Source organism: Balaenoptera ricei, chromosome 5 (genome assembly GCF_028023285.1).
Source record: "Balaenoptera ricei isolate mBalRic1 chromosome 5, mBalRic1.hap2, whole genome shotgun sequence".
Classification (NCBI taxonomy): domain Eukaryota; kingdom Metazoa; phylum Chordata; class Mammalia; order Artiodactyla; family Balaenopteridae; genus Balaenoptera; species Balaenoptera ricei.
In genome coordinates this window covers 53,059,483-53,085,259 of record NC_082643.1, presented here as the reverse complement: position 1 = coordinate 53,085,259, position 25,777 = coordinate 53,059,483, and the positions used below count along the sequence as shown (strand labels likewise).

The window sequence follows — 25,777 nt, the reverse complement described above, 5'->3', positions numbered from 1 at the left end:
TATCCCCTTTTCAATATGTAAAGCCTAAATTAATTCGTGTGTGTATGTGTATGTACACACATACAGAGAACAGATAAAAGTTAAGAAGCAATTATCTGACTATTTTTGAGGTATTATGCAAACAAAGCAATAAACTGTTCTGACACACCACTATATTTTTCAAAGGAAAAGTAAATGACTTCCTTTCCAAGAAATTTAATTTCACTATTGTTTCCTCAGACTAAGCAATCATCTTCCTACTGTGAAATACATTCTAGACAGAAAAACCATTGCACTTTAAAATCCTATGTAATCCATATTGTTACCATGAAGTTAAACAGCTGATCGATATTAAAAGCAGTACAAATAAGCAAGAAAAATAATACCACTGAGTAAGAAAATAGTATTTTATTTTAAATCCTGGTAGCTAAGATGACCCCATTTATATTTATTAGTGGTTTCTCTACTAGTAGAGTGATTATTATAACTCTTTTGGACAGATGTCTCAAAATGAGAGAAGAATCCTGATAATGACAACAATGGCCATAAGGTCAAACCCCAGTCTTGGATGTTCAGGAAAATATTTGATTGAAAGGAAAGCCTTATGGAGACCCTAAGGGGGAAATTACTTATAAAGGGTATATGCTTCCCCTCTTCTCTGGATAAGGCAAGCTGTGACTACACCTATCCCAGGGGAGGGATAAACAAGATAGGAGAAGTGGATAGGTGCAAAACAGAGCTGGTTAATTGCCTCCTTCCTCTTGAGGCAGGCTAAAAAACTATCTGCCCCTCCATCACTGGGAAGGGCACCTGTCTCTCACAACCAAATTTATGATTTCTTAGAATATCATCTTTACTCTAAGGGTATTCAGGCACAGACATGTTCAAATATTCAATTTAAAACAAACATCCACTTCAGATTTAAATCTATTACTGAGCTCATATTCTAAGGATACAATCTCAGAATAACAAATCTCAAATGCTAATTTAAGAGAAAGATGGAAAACTACAGATTAGAATGTGTTAGAAACCCATTTCTTCTTAAAAAGTTTTTAAGAATGTCATATTAAAATTTTATATAAGGAAAAGATTATTCAAACCTTTGCCATACACACACAAAAGAAAAATTCCTTTAAAGCCCTTTGAAATACTTCACAAGAGCATATAAATAAGAAAAAAAAACTGTAAAGGTTATCTTAAACATGAATCAAATTCCCATTTAAAAAAGTATGCTATTAAATACAAAGTTCCATTGAAAACTCAAATGCTTATATATATTGATAATTAAGCTCTAGTGCAATAAAATACAAAAGAAAAAAACCGTAAGAGACAAAACTTTGCCTTATAGTTATTATCCGGTCTCCTGTCTTGTCTTTCTGCTTATCAATATCTATGTGTGCACCAGTGAACTCCCGAATAGCGTTAATATTACAGCCTCCTCTTCCAATCACTCTGGATATCACAGTTGATGGAACAGATACTTTCTTTGACCTGTTTAACAGTTGCAAAAATAAATTAAGATAAATCATAAGTATCAGTGGTTGTACTTAAAATAAGAATTATTACTAAAATATGTGTCTGTAAATGCAGAATATTGTCGAATAAGCCTCTTCTACCTACTCTCACTCTAAGTGATAAAAGGCAACTAAGAGCCACAGAAAAAAAGAGAGAGAGAGAGAGTGAGCTTTACCACAGCTTCTCATCTCATTACCAAAAACTGTTTGCTTTTTTGACTTTCGTCCTTCATTAATATCTGTGAAGCACATACATGTAGATATACACTGTGTTAATGCAAATACTAATGGCAAATCAGACAGACAGAGGTTCTTGCCCACATATACTGACTATGTAGAAACCAAGTAAGAAAACTACAACATGATGTTGTAAGTGCTCTAATAGGATATCATAAAGACACATTGGTTGGGGCATCTAATCTACCCCAAGGAGTCAAGAAAGGCTTCTTGTGGGTACCTTTGGGTGTTTGACTCACATTACTGTTTTTATTCCCGAATACATAACTGAAAGGATGATACTAAAAATTCATTGCTGCCTTGCATTCTTCTAGAGGCATTAAAATGATTATCCACAAATATGGAAACTTGCTAAGGGATGTTTAGTTGTGTGAGGAAAGAGAAAAGCCTGCTGGAATTCCAAAAAAAGCAAAACCCACCTAACACTTACAAAATTACAATTTTAAACATTCAGATTCAGGAAAGGTAGATATAAATTTCTGACAAGTCTAAATTAAAGAATACTTCTAAAAGAAAAACAGTATAACTCTCAATAAAAAGAAGGAGCCAATTGTGCTTCAATGAATAAGTAAATTATTTAGACTAGATTAAATATGAAATTATACATTATTTTTTTAAATGGTAAGGTATGATCCCTGCCCTTTTGTATACATAACTAAGTTACTTGATAATTCCTTTTTCCCTAAAGGACATAATAATCAGTCAGTGATCATTATTTTAAGTTAGTTAAGAATTTGCTTGCGTACTACAATATAAAATACAAGCAGGAAAACTGAATTCTCTTACTTTTGTACAGAGAGTATTCTGATGTTGTGATTTCAGTTAGTTCAAAAGAATGTGTGTGAGACAGAGAAAGAGATAAAGATAGAGATGGGGGTTGAGGGGAAGTGTTGGCCCAAAATAAGATAAAAAAATGTACAGTATATCCTGAGATTAACAGTAATAAGCTTGGTTCACTACAGATTTTGTTTTAAAACAATCAAAAGTTTAATTTTTTGATGGAATTTCTGGAGAGTTCCTTAAAATAGGTTATCAAAGATTTATAATGGATCACATCCTTTCTAGGTCTGTGGTATCTTACCACCTTTTAGTTTCTGGGATGTTGTTTTACTTTTTAACACATATTATTTAAAAGTTCCAAGCAAAATACAGCAAACTATTTTAGTCCTAAAACCCTTGAAATAAAGGTAACCTATGATTTGAAGACAAGAATAGTTTAAAACCAATACTTAATTCATTCTCCAAATATTTACAAGTTTGTTGTAGACACTACATATTGGGCTCTGAGGTTACAAAGCTGAACAAGACAATCTATCACCTTAAATAAATTAGTTCACTACCAAATACCAATACCCATGGGGGTCAAGCAGACACCACAATGATCTAACTTTTTATGTAAAATTTCCCAATTTTAAAAGTGTTAACATATACTTTTTTTTTCCATCTAAAATATAGTATAGGTTGTCTCTGTTGGCCAGATGCAGCCTTGGGCCACGAGTTTGTTTGCAACCTTTGGAAGAGTTAGGGGAATTTAACTGTAAGGTAAACTATGCTTCATTGTGAAATAGAGCACATATAAAAATGAGAAAAACAATCAAAGAAATAATCAGTCACCTTCTTACAACTTCTTTCCATCCTTCTTCCCTCTTTTGTCCACGCTTAGGACTTGCTACTGTTAATTTCCCATTTGGAGAGGAAAGGGGAGATGGACCAGATTTTGTGCAAGTGGAGAGAGAATTACTGGTCACTTCACTGATAGTCTCTGACAATCTTAGACAGGGAGGAAAAACACATTAAATATAGAAGAGATGTAGAATTTTTTAATGATAAAGGCAAACTATTATATGATTTTATTCTTTATTTTAAGAATACTATGATGAATAAATGAGAAATTTATTTTTCACTTTTCAATACTTAGCATAATATGAAGGGCCAATTTTAAGAAGATAATATCTAGAGGTCAAATTTAGCAGAACTGAAATACAATAATAATCCCTGAGAAACCATAATCAATACTTTCCATGGGTTAAGTTTAACAACCAAAACGAAGAAATTACACAGTAATTCTTTAATTCAAATTAAATCATGCCTTCTTTAGAACAAAGACAAATCCTTATTTTGTCAGTTGTTCATCTGCCTGCTTTACTAAAAAATTCAGCAACAAAGTGTTTCATAATGATACTATAAATCATGAAAATGAAAATTGGAACTAACTTTATTGAAGCCTTGCCAGAAACAGATTTTCTCTCTTCCTTTGGAAATGTAACCAGAACTGATGGCTGCTTCTTGCTGGTCACAGTGGTGGTGACCATAGCAGGTGAATGATTGTCACTCTTTCGGCTGCTGTTGCTGTTACTACTTTCATCACTGCAACTGGAAATTCTCATGTTATCACTGTCTCCACTCTCACTGGTACTGCTGCTCTTGGACTCTCCATTCACCTTCTCTGGCTGACTGTATGAGATTGGTAGTGGATCATCAAATATAATTTGAACATTTTCTGGAGTAATTTTATTTTTCCTGTTTTTCCTCTTTGAACTGGTTGTAGTTATGGTATTGTTTCTTTTACCATGGGAACCTGCCAAAGTGGTCCAGGTTGCAGATATACCTATGGTAGTAGTGGTTGTGGCACTTGGAGGCTCTGTCAAGACTTCAGGCTCATCTGTAGAAGTAGCAATACTGAATTAGCAAGTTCTAGCGTTCTTGGCATATATTTAGCTTTAAGCACTCGACAAAAATAAACGCTGAATTTACTTTACTACTACTATTAGATATAAAGTTATCAGTCATTCCAGCATTCACTGGTAATGAGATGGATATGACTGATCTATTCTCTCTGTCCCTAAGTTCTAAACAACGCATAGTAGGCAGTTATAAAAAATATTTCGGGGACACTTTGGGAAATATGAATATGTACTGTATATTACATATTATTACATAATTATTAAATGTCTTAAGTAATTAAATGTCTTAAATGTCTTAAATGTAATAATGTTATTGTGGTTATGTAAAATAATGTTCTTTTACTGGGAAACACTGCTCAAGTATTTAGGGGTAATTTCGTATGATGTGTACAACATATATAAGACTATTCAAAAAAAGAGAGAGGAAAAAAGATAAACAAATGTGCCAAATTGTTATATGAATCTAGGTGACTTACAGGTGTTCATTATACTAATCCTTAAATTTTTCTGTAGTTTGAAAGTTTTCAAAATAAAAGGCTGGAGCAGGGGGAAATTAACACACACACACAGCATAAATATTTGGTGGTTTAATGACAACGGTTCTTTCTAACAATATCCTCATCTCAAATAATATTTTAGTTAGAACCTAGTTAAAAATAATTCCCTCATTTAAGAAAAATCTGAATATGGTCTTGACTGTAGATGAAATTATGGAATTACTGTTAATTTTTTAAGGTATTATAAATGGTATTGCAATTATGTAAGCAAATGTCATTCCTTGGATGTGTGCTGATATTTTATAGATGCAATGTCAGATGTCTGCAATTTACTTTCAGACGGCTTAGGAAAAAACTATGTATGTATATTTAGAGAAAAAGATAAAGCAAATATAGTAAAATGTTTATTTTTAAATTAGGTGAAGGGTATTTCAGGTGTTTGTTTCATTATTCTTTCAACTTGTGTGTAGGTTTGAAACTCTTTATAATAAAAAGCTGGGAAGAAGTCAATAAATGAAAATAGCATATAAATACTTAAGGCCTTAGTAACGTAGAGATGTTTTTTCACCTTAAGTTACTGATATTTAAGGAAATATAATTTTGAGTAGAATGTATTACATGAAACAAATTAGATGGTTTAGAGAAAATACCTTCAACTTTATGCTTTTCTTTTTCTTGAGCAGCTTGGAGTTCAAAGTTTTCTTTATTTTTGGCTTCGATCTCTTCTAGTTTTCTTCTTTGTTCTTCTTTTTTCTTTCTTCTCTTCTCCTTTCTCTTTTCTCTTTTTGCAGCCAAAGCCAGCCTCCGGCTTTCTTCCCTTAACTGTTTAAGAATCAATAAAACAGAATTATAACACTGGAATTTACCTTGGAAAAAAGTTGTCATATAATGTTATTTTATCATTAAGGGTACTGGGCTATCATACAATTCAAAGTCATCTTAGTTCAATTCATTGTTTGATCAAGATCATACTCAAATCACTGTAAAGAGAAAATAATATTTTTAAATGTCAAGATCAAATTAATGATAAAAGACAACCTAATCTCAAAATGGATGAATGATAAAGATATACATAACTTCACAATCACTATGGAAATATAAATTAAAATAACAAGTTACCATGTGTTGTTCATTAATTTGGGAAAATTAAAAAAGATATCAGGTAGCAAAAGTTTGAGAAAATTAATTCTTCCCTACACTGCTGTCAGTATAAACATTAACATTTTTAGAAGGGTAATTTGAAAGCCTCCTATGAAAATTACAAAGTGCTTATCCTAAGAATATATTCTATAAAATGACTACCTCTAGTGGAAAAATACAGGCTCAATACTTTCCATTGCAAAGCTGATTACAATAGTAGTAAATGGAAACTAGGTAAATCCATGGGGTGGGGTCGGGGGTGGGGATAAATTAACAACAGTATACATTCACAGAATACTAGGCAGCCATTAAAAGTTATAAATGTATACCTGGGAAAATGCTCACAATTTACATTTGCTAGGGAAAAAAAGGCAAATTGCAAATCAATGATCTCATTTATTGGGGGGGGGCAGTGCTTTACGTGAATCTATCGGTGGGAATTTAAAAAAAAGGCTAAGAGGATACAAATCAAAGGCTTACTTAGTGATGACCTCTAGAGCATGGGCTTGGACAAGAAGTAGCAGAAAGATGGTGACTTTCAATGTTACTTTATATGACTGTACATTGTTTCTATTTGTTAAACTGGATACATATTGCTTTCACAGTCAAAAAAACTAGGAATAAGTTTTAAAGTCCAATAACATCTCTTAATAAGCTATTTTAACTATTAAATTTTCCTCTTTGGCTCATAAAATGGTAAAATCATCTACAAACTCTTTTGTTTGCGTGTTCTCTAAATGACATTTTCAAAGTACATATTCCTTGATATAATCTAGCTTTTTATATATTTTATGTGTATTTTAAATATGTGTCAAAACAATGATACTCAGTTTATGGAAAATGTCACAATATCCTAACTACTGAAACCAGCCCTTAAAGACAAACTTACAAGCCAAATCAGACTTACTTTTCTTGAGAAAAAGTCTGACTTTTTAAGTCTCTAGCTTGTGCTAGACACTCCTCCTCCCTTTTGAAATAATCCCTGTTGGGTGCCTAAAAGGTTTTGCCCACCTTGAAAGTTTTCACACCCTGGGGCAATGCACCATAATTACATTCTCTTGGGTAAGAGATATGACCTTTGTTTCCAAAAAGGTAAATAATTAAGGAGAATCTATAGAACACCAGATACTTTCTCAAGCAGATGGATTTTAGGAAAGAACACAAATGGAAACTGGAGATATAAAAATTGTCTGCATAGTACCTACCCCCTAGAAATTTTTGCTGGTCTTCCAGAAGTACCCAAGTTTCCTCTGAAGACCAGTAAAGGAGGAGCTTTTGACCTTTCCAAAGGACTGAGAAGAAAACAGTAATTGCTGACCTTCACACCCTAGTTCACTACAAGGGAGGAGTACTACCTGATTGGTGAGTTTGAAAGAAGGAACTGAGCATGTATGACTCAGCTCATTCAGCCTTGCTTTAATGTAGCTAAGATGCCTGTCCTCAGGAACTGTACTTTCTACATCTTTGCCTGAGCTCCAGTGTGGGAGGCCTGGGGTTGATCTGTTTTGCTGATATAAATAAATAGGTAAGTGTAAAGGGAAGAGAAGGAGTAGAAAGGGGGGTGAAGGGTGTGCCAGAGACATTTTCAAAGCAACTGTGGCTATAGATAGATACTAACCTCTCCAATTTAGAATCAGGAATAATAAAACTGATATTTTATCTATATCACATCTGTATGGACAAAAAAGCCTTGAGAAAGGTACAGGAAATAGCTTTGGGGGGATAAAAATAACAAGTGAGGTTTAAGACTTTTGGCTCGGCCAGATGAGTTATTAATTTTGCTTGATTTTAAAAATGTGTCCAGTGGTAAGAAGTAATTGTGATTGGTATTCAAGGGGGGAAGAACGTTTAAAAATAGTAAAACTAGAAAGCAGGCTTTCCTCTAAAACCATCTGGCCTTAGGGGTGGGTAGAGGTGATGGGCTGGGATAGGCCTTAGTGTGTAGGTGTGGCTGGGTCCTTAGGTATGAATGTGCCTCAGGGCTTACAGAGTTCAGTCAGTGGAGGCTGGCCCGCTGGCAACAGTCTGAATTATGAAATTTTAGAGTTTAGCCCTAAGGGATAAGTAGTTACTCTTATTTCTAAATTTTGAAGTTATAAGGCTGGTATTTTGATAATTTCATAGATCTTACTAACCCTTTAGATGCATTAAAAAGTGAGACACAAATTCAGAGGTCCTAGGGAAACAATTTCTTTCTAGGGGAGAGATCTCAGACTATGGCTGCAAAAGGACCTACAAGGTATGGAGCTCTCTAAAACTAAGCAGAATTTGACAAGATAGATACAGACTTAAGAGGCATTATTAGTTTGCAGGTGGTAGCTGAAACTAATAAATTAAAGGAAATCACCAAAGGTAAAAGGCTATAACAATGTGTGTGTGTGTGTGTGTGTGTGTGTGTGTGTGTGTGTGTGTACGTACACATAAAGAGGGGGAAGGTAGTGGGGAGGGAATATCCGTTATTAAAAGGAAGACCAAATGAGACTTTTAGAAAGGCATATATCAGGCAGAAGAAGACAATCAGGAGAAAGCAGCTTCAATGGGAGAAGAGTTTCATAAAGGAAGGCAAATCGACATTGGTAAGTATCACAAAGTATCAGTAAGGACACAAGTATGAGATGTCTAATCTTATTCTGGATTTGGCAGTAAGATGCCATTGGTGACCTCTGCCATATTTAGTTCACTGAATTAGTGGAGAAGTAAACAAATGGTCCTGGACGGAGAATTAAAAAGAAAAGTAGAGTCAACAAGACATAGATTATTCCCTTAAAATACTTAGGTAAGGAAACAAAATACTAAATTTGAGGTAAGGTTTCATTAGGATAGTTAACTTCATGAAGTTGTAGAAAGAGGGTAGCAGTTAATGAAACAGCAGGCACTAAAGTATGGGAGAGGTGGTAATAACTGATACGAGATCCGAAAGAGAAACGATGAAAACAGAGTATTTAAACCATGAGACTCGAGTAAGTCTGGAGGTGCAGGTAAACAGGGTTAGAAATTCAGCCTACATTCTATATTTTCTCACAAGGTACATGCCTAGACCTCATTTCACTTACCGGGGAACTACTACATGTTTGTGAGCATATGTGGGGGAGGGTAGAGGTTTTGAAGAAAAGAGTCAAATTGCAGAATAAATAACCTCATTGTGGAAAAGGAAAGAAAGCGCACTAGTCCAACTGATTTTTTTTTTTTGGCTGCAGGATCTTACTTAGTTCCCCAACCCAGGCCCCAGCAGTAGTGAAAACACTGAGTCCTAACCACTGGACTGCCAGGGAATTCCCTAACTGGTGATTTCTAATTATAGATTCAGGAAACAAATTGATGTTTGAGAGTTAAGCTTTTTAAGATGAGAATTTAAGGATTTAGGGAGAGGCAGTCCAGACTGAAGAAATACCATGTGCAAATTTGTTTTTTTCTTTTTTTGGCCGCACCTCGAGGCATGCAGGATCTTAGATCCCTGACCAGAGATAGAACCCACGCCCCCTGCATTGGAAGCTCGGAGTCTTAACCACTGGACCGCCAGGGAAGTCCCCCATGTGCATATTTGGATGCAGTTATGTGAATGAGACATGTGAGTAGAAAACCATAGTGAGTGAGGAGCCTAGAGAAGACAGGAAGAGCTGAATGTTTGAAATTTCCCATGCAGACAATGAAGACAGACTGAAGGATTTCGAGTAGGGAGTAAAGGCAATCTTATCTGTGTATCAGAAACTATGGGAACTGGAAAAGTTACATTGGAACAAAGAAGGATTAAACTGAAGGCAAAAGATGACAGAGGCAAAGGTATTTATTTATAGACAGACTATTAAGAAGCCCACTGCAATACTTCAGGCGAGAAGTGATAATTTAGGAGAGGATGGAACAGAAGACATAAAGAGACTGCCAAAGCTCAATTAAAGGTGATGATGATGATACTGATACCATTAATATTTAGGGGGTTAATATGTGCCAGATACTGGATTAAGTTAATTTACTACACTAACTTATTTGATGGATATAGAGAATGCGGAGCAAAGATAATTGGGAATCTGAAAACGACATCAAGATTTCAGTTATTTCTGAATAATCAGTAGTGGTATCAATAACAGAAAAAGAGATCAAGGAGTACAGGGGAAGGGAAGGGCAGGATCCAGCGAACATTTTTTGATAACTATGTACTAAGCATGGTTCTAGTCTCTTAGGACTCAGCAGCAGACAAAATATCCCTGCCCTCATGAAGCTTATGAAGCTTACATTTAGTTGCTGGGGGGGGGGGCATATAGATAGCAAACATAATACATTATATAGTTTTTTAAAAAGGTGTTAAGTACAATGTAAAACAGGAATACTGGAGCAGAGGAAGAGAAGTGTGTATATGGGGACATGTAGGGGAACATGAAGGTGAAGTTTAAGTAAACATTTAAAAGATTTGAAGTATAGCAGGCAAAGAGAACAGTCAGTATATAAGCTGTATGTTCAAGTAGGCCTGGAATGTTTAAGTAGGCCAGTCTGGTTGAGAATAATAGAAAATGACTTTCAGAAAGCATATCAGGAGACTTCATCACCTAAGGTCCCACGGGGCATTTTAGAGACTTTTTATCTTTTGCTCTGAGGCAAATGGCACTGTAGGGTTTTGAGCAAAAGAGTGATTTGATTTAAGTGATATAGAGGATCACTCTAAGTGTTAAATAGAGCACAGACTGCAGAGCAATGATGGAATCAGGGAGACCAGTTAAATGACTACTGTGGAAATACAGGTAAAAGATGATATTAATGACTTGAATCAGGGTGAGAAGTGATAAACAGTGACTAGGATCCTAGATATAGTTCTAAGGCAAAGGTAACTAGATTTTCCAACACAATGGAGGACAGAGAGAAATCGAGCATGATATCAATATCTTTAGCCTGAGCAATTACAAGACAGAGCTGTGGGTTTGGAGTGGGCAAAGATCAGGAGTTCACATTTGAACATAAGTATGAGATGTCTAATTAGGTATCCAAAAGGACATGTTGAGTAGCTAGCTAGATATAAGAGACTGGAATGTAGGGAAGAGGTCTGGGCTAAAGATATAAATTTGGGATCAGCTAGATTATATTTAAAGGTAAGAAGCAGGATGAGATGACCAGTGGATAAAGAAGATCATGTAATAAGCTAAATGACCTGCCAACTAAGAGGGGAGAAGAGGAGGAACTAGAGATACAGAAGGAACATTCAGAAAGATAAGAGAAAAACCAAGAGTGTGTAGTGTAATGGAGGCCAAGTAAATAGAGTATGTCAGGTGTTATTAGGCTTAGTACGATAAGGATAGAGACGTAATCACTGGATTTAGCTAGTGAGAGTCCCCAAAGACCGTAAAGGCATAGTTTTGGTGGAGCTGTAGGAGTGAGAACCTGGTAGGAGTAGATTCAAGACAAAAAAGAACTGAAACACCCAAAATAGACAAGTTTTGCTGCAAATGGGAGCAGGAATGGGCTTGTAGAAAGAAAAGAGTAAAGCCAGTGAAGGGTAGTACGATAAATGGATCCTACAATTTATTGGTAGACAGAATGTTTTCAGGATTGCTGGAGGTAGAATTCTAGAGGGAGTAAAGCTGAAAAGACAAGAGGTGATAATCATAGAATGAAATGTATGAAACTGAGATTGTGAGGTGGGCATATTAATAGCTTCAGTGGTGGCAAAAAACCCAACAGAAAACATCTATGAGGAATATTTTAAAAATATACCGTACATAGCTCCCTAAAAGATTATGAAAGTTTACAAAGAGAAAAAACAATAAGTGATAAAGTAGAGGGGTAAAACATTAAAAATGCAGACCAATAATACCCACTATGGATTCTAACAGCCTAAAATATAACCTAGTTGTTAATGTCCTAAGAGAAGAAGCAATCAACTGCCAGAGTATTCCACAGTTAGACCAGATGAACTGCTCTAAAGCATGGACTCTTCCACATAGTGTTTGCTGCATAAGGAGATAAGGGAATCTGCTGAATATAATGAGCAGTATTCTCAGCAGCAATTTTTACAAACCTATTACCCAACATTTTCAAATTAGAAAGGTTGATCAAAGGAGCATTTTTACACAAGCAGTAAGTTACCCATGCAGAACATCCAAGTCAAACCAGACAAGACCACTCCAATGATACTTCTAAATCAGAAATGGTGGAGCCAGAATGTACTGAGCTCAAAAGGCAAAACAGTATATTTTTCCAGATGTAAATCATACATAAAAAATAGTGAACCAAACCCTAACACATCTCAATCTGATAATTTTTCAAATAGAAATAGAAAGGGGCTGGAGTTCAGGAAAGAAGAGTCTCGTCCACAGTCTAGAATTCTATCTATGTACCATCCCCATTCAAAACTGTTTATAAAGTATCAGTGCATGCAGAAGAATTTGCATCTGATTAACTTATGATGAGGAATTAATACTGGAAAATATGCAATGACATTGAAAGAAGTTCCTTTTGAATCGCTTTAAATCTGAGGCTCTGAAAGCATGAACATCTAGGTTAAGAAAGACTGGCGAGAATTCAAGGAAACAACACTTATGTATTGCTGATGGTAGTAGGAAAATATTCTGAAAGTATCAAATTTAAAATATACTGACCCAAGTGAATAAACTTACTCCATAAAAATAAAAGCACCAAAATATAAAGAAATATGTATAATGATGTTTATTGCAACATTATTTGTAGTGACAAAACTGGAAACAAACCTACTATGGAGTATATTATGCAGTTATAAATCACTATCAGTTGACAATATTCTTCACTTATTGAGAGAGGGAAAAGCAAGTATTAGAGTAATATGTTCCCATGATTCTAATTTTTAAAAAGTACAGTTTTCATATACATGGATATTTATTTGTTCAACAAATGTTTACTAACATGCCAGGCACCATTTTGTAGTTTATACAATCTCATGGTAGAGAGAGACAAACAAGATAACTAAGTAAAATACAGTATTTAGAATATTAGAACATGAAAATAAAGAAGGGAAGAAGAGTAGGAAGAATGTAAAAGGGAGACTAAAATATGAGGCAAGTGAAGTGACATTCAAGGCAGAAGGCATAGCAAGAGCAAAAAGGACGGTCATTATGGATAGAGCAAAGTGACCAAGAGAAAGTTGTAAAATAAGATCAGACAGGTGTAAGAAGTGGTGTGAGTGGGCAGAACATGTAAGGTCTTAAAAGGCTTTAAAGGTTAGAAGTGAGGACTTTTAGTTAATTACCATACCAGGTTTTGAACTTCAGTTACCTTACAATGATGGCGTATGCTTTTCTTTTAGTTATCTTTGCATAGGTCACAGTTTAAACTGAACACATTATTGTAATAAAGAAAAAAGAAAAAAAATCATTGAAGTTGATTGAGAATAGACATGCACAATAGGACATTCCTAAAAGCTGCTTCTTGACTTTGTGATCCACAGGTATGCAGTAAATCTCTAAATGTATTTCATGTAACGTATAAACAACAAAGGTTTGAAACAATTAAAGATTTTATTTAAAAACAGATATCTATGTCTCAGCTATAGAAAGGATGCCTTCTAAGATTTATAAAAATGCAAAAAGAAACAATATTATGAAATAACTATTACTTAGCAATTCTAACATCTAAAAATGAGAGAGTAATGCAAAAACAGGATATTATAATATTATAAGGAGAAAGCACTAAAAGGTAGGTTGACTTCAATTAAGGGAGGAGAGGAAAGCAGGGAATTTAGAATAAAAAAAGTGGATTTAAATCTTAGCCTAGCTTTGGCAAGTTACTTAACTTCCCATAGATTCAGTTTCTCCATCTGTAATATGAGGGTAATAATATTTCTTACAGAGAAGACTCAAATAATACATAATCTGTCAAACAACTTGGCCCTATTACATTGCCTGGTATTTAGTAAACATTAAATAAATATTTGATGAAACTGAATATTAAAAATAGGTAAAGTAACAGTTACAATAATTATAACAATATCTGTTCTCAATGTGTTCATATTCAATTAAAACTTCAAAGTGGCCAAAAAAGCTAATTTTCATTTGATCAGAATCTAAACTAGAAAGTTTTTAAAATGAAGAACCTCTGATTTTAAATATATTTTTCAGAAAATAATAGTGTATTTTCACATTGACTTTACAACAAAATGTTTAAAATAATTCATCTTTTCTTTATGTGAGATGAAATATATAGCTTAACAAAGTCAGTAAGTCTAATTAAAAAGAATGGACCTGACTCAAATGAAAAATGTTATACATACAATTGACCTGTGAACAACACTGTGCAGGCCCACTTTATGCAGATTCTTTAAAATAAATAAGTACTACAGTACTACATAATCTGTGGTTGGTTGAAATCCATAGACTTGAAACTGCAGATACGGAGGGCCCAAGTGTAAAGTTACACATTGATTTTCAACTGCATGGGGGTGGGGGGCCCCAGCCCCCACTATCACTGCATATCCTTTATAAATCTAAAAAGTATATGTTAAATTTCATAGCATTTTTAACCTTTTTAAAAAAGATGAAATATGGCAGAATATATATTCCATAATATTCAATACCAACCAATTCTTTTCCTACTATTACATTCTAGAGTACAGTTATTGATAGGAACAGAGAGTAAAGAAGCAGCTATGGGACTGCCCAAACTGTACATTGTTTGGAGTGTTTTACTCCCCACGGGAATAAATGGGAATGATACTGTAGTGTGCCTGAAAGAGAAAAATACAAGAGAAGTCATCCATTTAAAAAGGTACGCATTAAGGGGCAGGAAAGGAATAAAGACACAGACGTAGAGAATGGACTTGAGGACACGGGGAGGGGGAAAGGTAAGCTGGGACGAAGTGAGAGAGTGGCATGGACTTATATATACTAACAAATGTAAAATAGGTAGCTAGTGGGAAGCAGCTGCATAGCACAGGGAGATCAGCTCCGTTGCTTTGTGACCACCTAGAGGGGTGGGATAGGGAGGGTGGGAGGGAGACGCAAGAGGGAGGAGATATGGGGATATATGTATATGTATAGCTGATTCACTTTGTTATAAAGCAGAAACTAACACACTATTGTAAAGCAATTATACTCTAATAAAGATGTTAAAAAAATAATAGATATACAGTAAATTTCATGCATTTAAATTGTACAATTTTATAAAAATAAAATAAAATAAAAAGGTACGCATTAAACATTCCATCAACTGGTCGTATTTCACTAGTTGGTCATGGTTTGGTAGTGTATGCCTTCGTAGTGTATTTGGTACTTCTGATAAATCCGTTGGCAACAAATTACAAGGTCTAGGATCAATGAAGTACAGAGTTGGATGGGGATTAAGAGAACAGTTGAGATAACTGAGCATTAGAGGCGCTAGGTTCCCTGACTTGCAGATCAATGCAATTCCTACAATAACATTTTGTTAATTTGATTATAAAGAAAACTATTTTAACGATATAATGATGTTTAAAATACTTATAATTCTCTCCACTATCTGAGCCAAACTTGGAGAGAAAACCATGTACATAATTTGAAGCAAAACCAAAACAAAACAAAAAACCACAGATTACAAATTAGGAGGAAGAGAAGCTGAAAGGAAAAAAGTAGGTATTTTTCATATGTAAAGGTTACCATTACCTTTTCCAAGTCTAACTCCTCTAATAAAATGCTGGCATTTTTGTTTGCTTCAGCAGCCTGTCTATCTTTGGCTTGTACTATCGACTCCATACAAAGGTGACACTTCTTCAGCATCTCCTAAAATGAAAAATTAAGATGTTTCCAGACTCAAAAAATTAACATTTAGAGATTCCTGAAAACATGAAAATATTAATTAAGGTACTTGAATGAACATAAGCAATAAAGATCAGTAGTAGCGCAAAAAAAGAGTGCAAATAAAAACATAATTTAAATGGTATATTTTTAAAAATACATAAGCAAAGAGCCTCTGTTGTTCTTCAAAATAATATCCATTTGACTGGTACTAAAATTATTTACTCCTGTAATTTAAATATGAGAAATCATACTGCAAATAGAGCTGCAATAATCTGTCAGCTGGTTAATGGGCTAAAGGAAAAGGTCAATGTTAACAAAAGAAAATGGGTTTAAAACAATTTAAAATACTTATTTGGCAAGAACTGTTCTCAAATATTTAAGCTTTGTTGCTATAACTTCTTGTGCTAGAATCATTCATAAAAAGCACGTATTTATAGACTTATCTCAGTGATTTCATTCTTAGAACATACACTTTTTGACAGGAAAGGGATGTTTCCCTATTAAGACAAAAGCTTTATTTTTAATCTCTGCCCCCCTTCCATAAGGGGTATCCAGTATTAATTGTCATAAATGAATCTAGAGGTAGGCAAGACAGTGGATTAGCTATGTTAAATAAAACTTATGGGAAAAAGCTGTTCACTATCATGTGATAACTGCTGAGAAAATGAAAGACATTTTTAGATTTTTCAGAGGCATGTCTTAGGATTTTATTCAAATATTTTGATCTCAATTAGAATTCTAAAGGGATTTATTTTATTTTCCGTACTTTCCCTGCAAAAATCCTAGCAAATTCATTCTTAAACTGACAGTTACTCCAACTTTTATATTATGTTGAACATGTTAAGAGTTTTCTTGACCATAATTAAAAGTACTGTGTTAATTTTTGTTTAGGTATAAAAAAAATCCACTGACTTGTTCCTCTCAGAACAGATATCTGTCTGGATAGATTATAGCACTAATGAATAGTAACAATAATTTGCTTTAGATTGTTTAGTATTTACATTAAATTTAAATTAGCTTAAGTACTATTTAAAAAGATAAAGTAATTCTAAAACAGAAAATGTTTTATTACTTCATGAGGTAAGTAAATCATCTGAAGAGTTTCTTAAATATTATACTTCATTCCCAAATACTAGATAAATGAAAATTGCTATGTACCACACATTATTGCTCAAACTAAGACTTTTTTTACCTTAGTGTGGAATATATATATATATATAAAAAGCCAAATGGGATCCCAAGCTCATATAATGGGGATGAATTTAATCAGTATATTACCTTATCAGTGATCGTTGCTATGTATCTCATACATTCAGAATCTGATGGAAACTGATTGACTTCTTTGACTAAGTAGCGCACCACCTTCACATGACCCTAAAAAATAGATATCAATGTCAGACTGAAAACAGACTCTATCAGGATTCAGTGAATCTAGTCTGTCTTAACTAAGATTCCATTAACATTAGTGCCACAAACTAAAGACTTAAATTGGGTATTATTCGCACTTTAAATGAAAAAGAGACAGGCTTTGGTTCTAATAAGTTAGATAAATCTACATTGTTCATTTTCATCCTACCCTCCAAAAAAAAAAATACAGAATAACGTGACCTAAAATTCTAAACCATTCTGAATTTAAAAAACAATAAAGTCAGTATGAAGAAATGCAGGATATGTGTGAAAGAAAAGAAAAACCTCATCTTTTTTTTCTAGCTAATTCATTAGAACTGAGCATCCTGTTTCAATTTTAAACATTAAAAGAGTAGAATTAATAATTTTGTTCTTTCTTCGAAATAAAAACTGAATGCATAGCACTATACTAGGTAGTGCAAAAGAAATAACATACACTTCCTTAAAGCTTGAGCGATGATATTATTCACTGTAACACAGTTCACTAAGTTCAAAATCTTTAGACCAGTCTTCAAGAGGCTCTCTACTTTCTCTAATCCACACTATTACTGATACAACACATATAAACAGATGAATAAACATCTGTTTATATTTAGTATATTTCCTCTATTGCATTTATTTCTTCCTTCTCATCTGCATCCTTTTGAACTATCCCTGTCTTTTAATGAATAGCTTAAATGCCATTTGCACCTTTCCTTGATATCTCACCAACACCTCTACAGTATTTAAACTATTTATATGGGACAACTCATACAGCTACCTGACTTTGTGTGTGGATCCCTGATTATTACATTTTGTACAAAATGCAACAGTTGGAATCTGTACAATGTAATATGCCAACAATTACAGTTGTACATGGTCGGTACTAAGAAAATAAATAATGGAATGAATACAAAGAGTATAAAAGATAAGTGCCTTTCTTAAGGAGCAAAGTCTATTTGGAAAGATGAGATATATGCATGTTAGATGTTAAGGTAATAACAATATATATTTGTCAAAATAAATGATAAAGATAATAATGAATTGTAGAATTTCTACAACCTTTAAGAGATTAGATATCTCAATGTGAGCTCAAATGGAATGGGAAGAGTTTCTGTAGAAGGGGAGATTTACACTGTACCCAGAGAATGAGTAATTTTGGAAGAATGAGGAAGGACATGGGCGTTCCCAAGATGAGAACAAAGGTGCTATGAGAGACAATGACAAAAGACCAAGCAAGGAGAAGACTCCACATTAGGGACTCAATGGGAGATGAGTTCTAAAAGCACTAGATTGGGCTTTGAATAACAAACTAAGATTGGATTTCAAAGGATTACAGAGACTGGGGAGACATGAAAAGGGACTTGAAGAGGATACTAACATAGTGAAATGGTTTGGATGATAAACTTGATATGCTAGCTTGCTTGGAGAAGAGGTAGGTAGCCACTGAGAATAAGTTTGATTAGCGAGGAAAAAAAAAATTCAGAGAGTCAGTGGGAAGGTAGTCTAGAACACCCAGGGAGGAGGTGGTATAAAGAACAAGAAGAGTCAGAGAGAATAATAAGAGAAAAAGGAAAAGATGATTTTTCACAATTTATATTATTAAAAATTTCCAATACAACAAAGTAATTTGGAATCTATAAGAGATTTTACCTACGTGAATGACAAAACTCAAAATTATACCTACAGAATGACAAAACTCAAAATTATAATCCCTGGAATAGTAGTCTGGCTTCCCCAATAACAAATCAGATCTGCATTTAAGAGATCAACCAAAACATTAAATCAAATTACTTATACACAGTTCTGTGCTATGCATTACAGAAAGTTTCAATTTCACAAAATTTATTTCTACTTCTGAAGGTTTCAAATACTGGCAGCTGAATTTTCATTTTTCCTTTTTTCCTAGAAATTAAAGTGAATAATTAAAAATGAAATCAATTTAAGTTAAATTTTTCTCTGCTGTGCTAATACAAGAAAACACTCATTCATAAACAAGTAATTAATTACTCTTAGTTGGATTTATATTTTGTGAAAGATTAAGATTGCAACTAGCTTTTGAAAATACTACTTAGAACAACTTTTTAGAAGTTTACTTAGCTTTGACATCCAATATGGATACTATTAATGACTTTTCTGGCATGCCTGTATCTACCTTTCAAAGTTGCCATCAGAGTGATTATTTGCTTATTATTTTACTGCTTTCATCAGTACTGTTAGATCCTAAAATGAGAGTCTTTAGTGGTAATTAAATTATGCACTTCCTAGCCTAAGTGAAAAATATCCAAGTGAGGATGAAAGACTTCTACCTTTCTAAATGCTGCCATAAGAGGAGTTATCTTGCGGTTATCAGCTGCATCCACATCTGCACCTGCTTGCACCAGTAACTGAACCACGTCAAGGTGTCCACCATTTGCTGCCAGCCACAATGGAGTGTTCCCCTTCTTGTTACGTACATCAATGTGAGCACCCCTAAATGAATGACACAAATATCACTTTTAAATGAAATGACACAGATAATAATAAAAATCAACTAAGAATTCTGTGAAAATATTTTGTAAAGGAAAAAATTGTTTAAAATATATAGGACTAAAATATATTTCTCTCTCAGAATTACATTACAAAGAATTTCCAGTCATCAAATTAAAAGCCACTGAATCAAAACTAACGATACATCAATAATTGCTTTCTTATTTTAAAAATAATGACTGTGCATAATTCTGAGCTTCAAATCCTGAGAAAATGTAAAATTTTCTTTAGTGAAAAATAATGGTACATCCTGTTAATATCATAATATATTAAACAGTATCCTAGAGCATAAACAGTATCCTATGAGGCGATTATATCTTTCAGACTATTTGTATTCATGTATTTATATTATGTGGCTTCATAAAAGAATGAATCTTAAAATAACATGAAGGTTTAGCACTCAGTGGGCATCATGGTAGATAAGACTCATGGTAAATAACTAGTTGATAGTAGCTACTACTAATTACTAGTTAGGACACCATGCAAAAGTCTTTCAGACTGTTAAAGTAGGAAATCCAATTCAGCATACAAGCAACTTTGAAAGACTGGCAAGTAACTCCTAAGTGACTGAAAACAAAAAATATCCTGGACTCTAGCTTATATCTTGAACAGTTCCATAACTGTCTCTTAAAAGCCCTAATTACCATAAAGAACAAGAAAATCAACAATGAAGCCTTAGATTATTGCCAGACTTACAAGACTTAAGGTGATATCTTTGCAAAACTATGTGGGAGATGTGAATATGGATGACAATAGCTGGATGTTCAAATAGCTTATTATAGTACTTTAAAAGTATATACACAGACAAAAAAGGAAGAAAAGAAGTATTTCAAGATTGTACTGAAATATATTAAACAAAGCAGCATAGCTCTGGATGGGTGGAAAATAATAGAGGTAGGTTTAAAACATAAAAAAAATACACTGCAGTTTATAGAAGTAATCACATTTGATTTTTTAATAGTTCAATTTGCACAGAGAATAGTAATCACTAGTAACGCCATGTTCATATATGAAGGGTATGGTAGCATCATACCTGCCAATTAGAAGCTCACAGAATTTATAATGCCCTTTATCTGCTGCTATGGTTAAAGCTGTATCTCTCGAGGAGGGCACTGGAGGGGCATTAACATCAGCACCTTTATCCAAAAGAACTCGGCCCACCTCTGCATATCCACCAGAGGCAGCTTCCATTAGCGGTGTGAGGCCAGTCTAGGTTTAGTGAAAAACAAAAAACAACACGTAAGAGACCAGAAAGTACTAAAATGTTAAAGAACAACGATCTGCGGGAGCAATACGGTATAGCTATTACAAAATTCACGACTAAATTTCAGCACTGACACTGCTAACCTCTCTCAGTTACAGTGAGGTCTACTGAAAGCAGATGATTCTACCTAATGTCCATTTGTTGGTAAAAATTTTAAGACACATGTACTTGGCATATAACTGGCACTTAATAAATGATCCCTCTCTTCTCTTTCATAATACTACATAGTTTTCAGCTGATAACCCCAATGTCATTATTACCTATAAAAATCTATTGCTGAGGTATTTTCAAGAGTTAATGCTTAACTGAGTCATACAGAATGATTTCTGTTTAAATATATATGTAAGAGATAAATGTTACTACAAAGTACTAGAAGTATAATTAGCATATTGCTAATGTACACCTTAAATGTCAAAGCAATAAATCCATGGGTAAATCTCAGACTTTTTCTTACCTTAGCTCTGTGTTCCACATTTGCTTTTCTATCAAGCAGAAGACTAACCACTTCAGTTCTTCCTTGGAAGCAGGCTAAGGTAAGGGCAGTGTTCCGATTGGTTTCTATTTGAGCATTTATGTCAGAGCCCATGTCTAACAGGAGCTTAACGGCAGCTGTGTGCCCATTCATAGCTGCTAACATCAGAGGAGAAATACCCAATTTGCTACCAGTTCTGGGGGTGGAAGTATGGGGAGAACAAAGGGAAAAATATATTTTTTAAGTATCCCAGAAAAACTAGATGATAATACAGAATTCTATCTTAGGATTTAAGATTCTTTATTTTGCAGAATTATTTAAAATAATCATTCTTCTCAGCCCTACTAAATCCTTGAGATATTACCAAGACTACGCTACAAATCTTTTACTACCCAGAACTAGAATACTTTCTGTATCTCATTCAACATAATGACTTGGGCTGAAAAGTGATAAATTATTAAGTCATTATTAAAAATGAACTTTCCATTCTAAAGTATATACTTGCTTGCTTAATAAAAACATAAGACAGATGTGTTTATGTTTACCATAAGAAATAAAGTAATTGATAATTTTTTCAAGTTCTATGTCAACAGTTTTAAACACTTAAATTTGAATTCTAAATTTGTAATGAAGGCATTTCCTAAATATGGCATTAAAAAAAGTGTTCTACAAATATCTTTAACATAACACTGTTAAGGGACTTGGAGAGAGAGAATAAAACTTGCCTAGAATTAATCTCAGCTCCTGCATTTAGTAATATTTTGATAATGTTCACATAGCCACCAGAAGCAGCCAGGCTTAGAGGTGTGTAATCAGAAACATTCCTGTGCTCTTTATTTGCCCCTCGAGCTAACAATAGCTCCACCACCTGGAAAAAGAAAAGGAAAAATGTGTTTTCTTCTTATGGTGAGACAACTTGCAAGGTGTATATTTCTGATTTCTCTTTTTTTCTGCTTTATTGTATAACAAAAGAAGGGGAAAGTTATTCATCCTTTGCACAAAATCAGTCTCAAATGAAAGCAAAAGGTCTTAGAGGCCAATAAAGGGATAGTTTCTCAAGTAAAATCCATTTTGGATTCTGCTGAAATGGCACAGTGTTTTCATTGAAAGATCTTGACCTCATGTGTTTCTGTGCAATGCTGTTTTGGAAATTAGTATTTCTGTATTATTCTACCACATAGTGGTAAAATAGAATAAGATTTTTTCATTTATACATGTAAATGTCCTTAAAATATTTTTTAAACTTAAAATCAAAAACTAAATGTTAAAAACATTTTTGGAATAAAGCTAACACTTATCTTCCCCCAACATTTTACCATAAAAATTTTTAAGCACACAGAAAAGTTGAAAAAAATTTACATACGATCATCACCTAGATTCTACGATTAACATTCTCCTCTACTTACTTTATCACATTTATTCGTCTGTCCATCATTTTTTGATGCATTTCATTTCTAAGTAAATTGCAGACACCTGCAATTTCCCTTAAACACATCAGCATGTGTACCATGAACTAAACTCTTATTTGTTTTTAAGCTTTTTAGGTTTTTTTTTAGGTGAAATTTGTAACTTTCAATAAATGCACAAAACTTAAGTGTATATTCACTGAGTATCGACAAATGCATAAACCTAATTTATATTTGTTATTTACTCATGTTCTTTCTCAGTCAATCCTACCCAAAGATTAGTTTCATTTACCATAGATCTTCATATAAATCAATCACACAGTGTTTGAGAGTCATCTGTGTGTACTGCGTAGCATTCCATTATGTGAATATGCTGCTTTATTCTATTGATAAACATCTCTACTGTTTCTAGTTTTGGGCAATTCTGAATAAAGTTGCTATGAACATTTCTTGTGGAAATATATTTTCATTGCTCATGGGCTCCACCTAGTAGCAGAATTTCTGGGTGCATGTTTAGTTAAGAAATTGCCTGGGGCTTCCCTGGTGGCACAGTGGTTGAGAATCTGCCTGCCAATGCAGGGGACACGGGTTCGAGCCCTGGTCTGGGAAGATCCCACATGCCGCGGAGCAACTAGGCCCGTGAGCCGCAATTACTGAGCCTGCGCGTCTGGAGCCTGTGCTCCGCAACAAGAGAGGCCGTGACAGTGAAAGGCGCGAGCACCGCAATGAAGCGTGGCCCCCACTTGCCGCCAACTAGAGAAAGCCCTCGCACAGAAACGAAGACCCAACACAGCCATAAATAAATAAATAAAAAATAAATTAAAAACAAAAAACAAAAAAAAAAGGCATATTATAAAAAAAAAAAAAAAGAAAGAAAGAAATTGCCAAACCTGTTCCTAAAGCGGTTGTACTAGTTACACTCTCATCAACAAGGAGTTCTGGTTGCTCCACATCCTCAGCAAAACTTGGTATTGTCAATCTTTATAATTTTAGCCATTCTAGTGGATGTGGCTGGTGGTATCTCACTGGGGTCTTAATTTGCATTCCCTGATAGCTAAGAATATTTAGCATTTATTTAAGTGCCATTCATAGATCTTTTGTCCATTATGCCATTTAATGCACGAAACAACTCTTTGACACAGGTACTAGCATCTTCATCTTCATTTTTACAAATGAGGCATAAGGAAGTTAAGGATTGTTCAAGATCACAGCACTTATCCTTGCTCTTACTGTTAAAAATATATCTAACTGGGAAACAAATAAATGTTAATGAACAGTGCTTTGCCTTACTACCAGCTAAAACTTTACTCGTTTGAATAAAGCTATGACCAATTTTATTTTTTTTTTTGTTTTTTGGGTTTTTTAAAGTTCACATTCATAAGCATTTTCTTTTTTAAATTTCATTAAAAAAATTTTTTTTTGAAGTACAGTTGATTTACAAAGTTGTGTTAGTTTCAGGTGTACAGCAAAGTGATTCAATTATACATACATATACATACTTTTTTTTTTTCAGATTCTTTTTCCTTAGAGGTTACTATAAAATATTGAGTCTAGTTCCCTGTGCTATACAGTAGGTCCTTGTTGGTCATCTATTCCATACACAGCAGTGTGTATATGTTAATCCCAACTTCCTAATTTATCCCTCCCCCACTCCTTTCCCCTTTGGTAACCATAAGTTTGTTTTCTGTGTCTGTGGGTCTATTTCTGTTTTGTATATAAGTTCATTTGTATTTTTTTTTTTTTTAAGATTCCATGTATAAGCGATATGATTCTTATCTTCCTCTGAAGCTATGACTAATCTTAGATGACTTTCTATCACATTTTTGCTTTTAGAGCCAGTAAGACTAACTGGCTTATGTAACAAGATCATAAAAACAAGCCCCCAAATTGGCATTAGGCTATTTTATTTTACAAAGAGTCCCTTAAGCAATAAAGTGGAAAACCCTAATCAAATTTCTAAAGTTTTCTTAATTCCTTTATACAAAGATAACTGACCCTAGTTATCTCTCAGAGGGAATGGTCTATTCCCCAAAAGTAATAAACATTCAATATAAAAGAATTATTTTGTGATTTTATAGTAAAATGACTTCCTAATATTTTATTAATTACTTCAAAATACTTTACTGTTCTAATGACACCAAATAAAAGCAAGAGTGTTATAGGCAAAATTATTACCCTAAAAGACTTCTATAATTATTATAACCTCATCTGTTACATTTTAGTAAGAATACATAAAGATTACAGTAGGCTTTAACATTGCTTTGAAAGGAAGAAAATCAACTGATTTCTTTTTGATTCAATATTGAAAAATGTTATGAGACAAGTATTATTTCAAACCACACAGTGATTGAAAATTTCAGTTAAGTCAAAATTTTACTTTCATTATATACCAAAAACAGAACATCTACATTTCTGACTGACAGAATCACCTCCACTGTGGAATACAGAAAATAATTAGAATGGTGAAATAAAAAAGAAAAAGATTTTTAAGCTGAGAGTAGGAAACTCACCTGGAATGACCTAGAGTGCTTCCTAAATATAAGATTCAACAACTCCCTAATTGAGAAGTTACCAATCCATAGAGACAGCACGACTGGTGAATAGAACTGGATTTAAAAAACTGATTTAAAATGAGGTTATCCAACTAATTATTAAATGCCAGAAGAATGAGGTTATCCAACTGATTATTAAATGTCCGAAGAAGACACACAATGGAGCAAAGCTATGACCTCTTGGGCCTACACCTAAGCACACCAGCTGTTCTACCTAAAGAAACTAAAAGGTCATATAATATAACCGAGAACCTTTCCTCCCGAGTTGAGAAGGGCTGGGGAACAATTAAGAGACAAAAGTACTCAGGACAACTAAAAATTGAACACTCTTAATTCCCTACTAACCTTATACATAGAGAGCAACAGAGGCTGAGCTTAAGTACCTTTCA

The 25,777-nt window shown here is 33.9% G+C and overlaps 1 protein-coding gene across 8 annotated transcripts in view; it reads right to left on the bottom strand.

Annotated features, from left to right (window-relative positions):
• The window catches only part of ANKRD17 (ankyrin repeat domain 17), a 164,390-nt gene that overhangs the window by 23,227 nt on the left and 115,386 nt on the right, over positions 1-25,777 (bottom strand). For all 8 annotated transcript variants that reach the window (XM_059922851.1, XM_059922852.1, XM_059922856.1 and 5 more), the window contains 10 exons: positions 22,156-22,298; positions 21,413-21,626; positions 20,728-20,903; positions 19,475-19,637; positions 17,058-17,153; positions 15,645-15,761; positions 5,562-5,733; positions 3,945-4,392; positions 3,345-3,500; positions 1,321-1,470 (listed from right to left, as the gene is read on the bottom strand). In XM_059922851.1, coding sequence (XP_059778834.1) covers positions 1,321-1,470; positions 3,345-3,500; positions 3,945-4,392; positions 5,562-5,733; positions 15,645-15,761; positions 17,058-17,153; positions 19,475-19,637; positions 20,728-20,903; positions 21,413-21,626; positions 22,156-22,298 — 1,835 coding nt within the window. The remainder of the gene's footprint in view (positions 1-1,320; positions 1,471-3,344; positions 3,501-3,944; positions 4,393-5,561; positions 5,734-15,644; positions 15,762-17,057; positions 17,154-19,474; positions 19,638-20,727; positions 20,904-21,412; positions 21,627-22,155; positions 22,299-25,777) is intronic.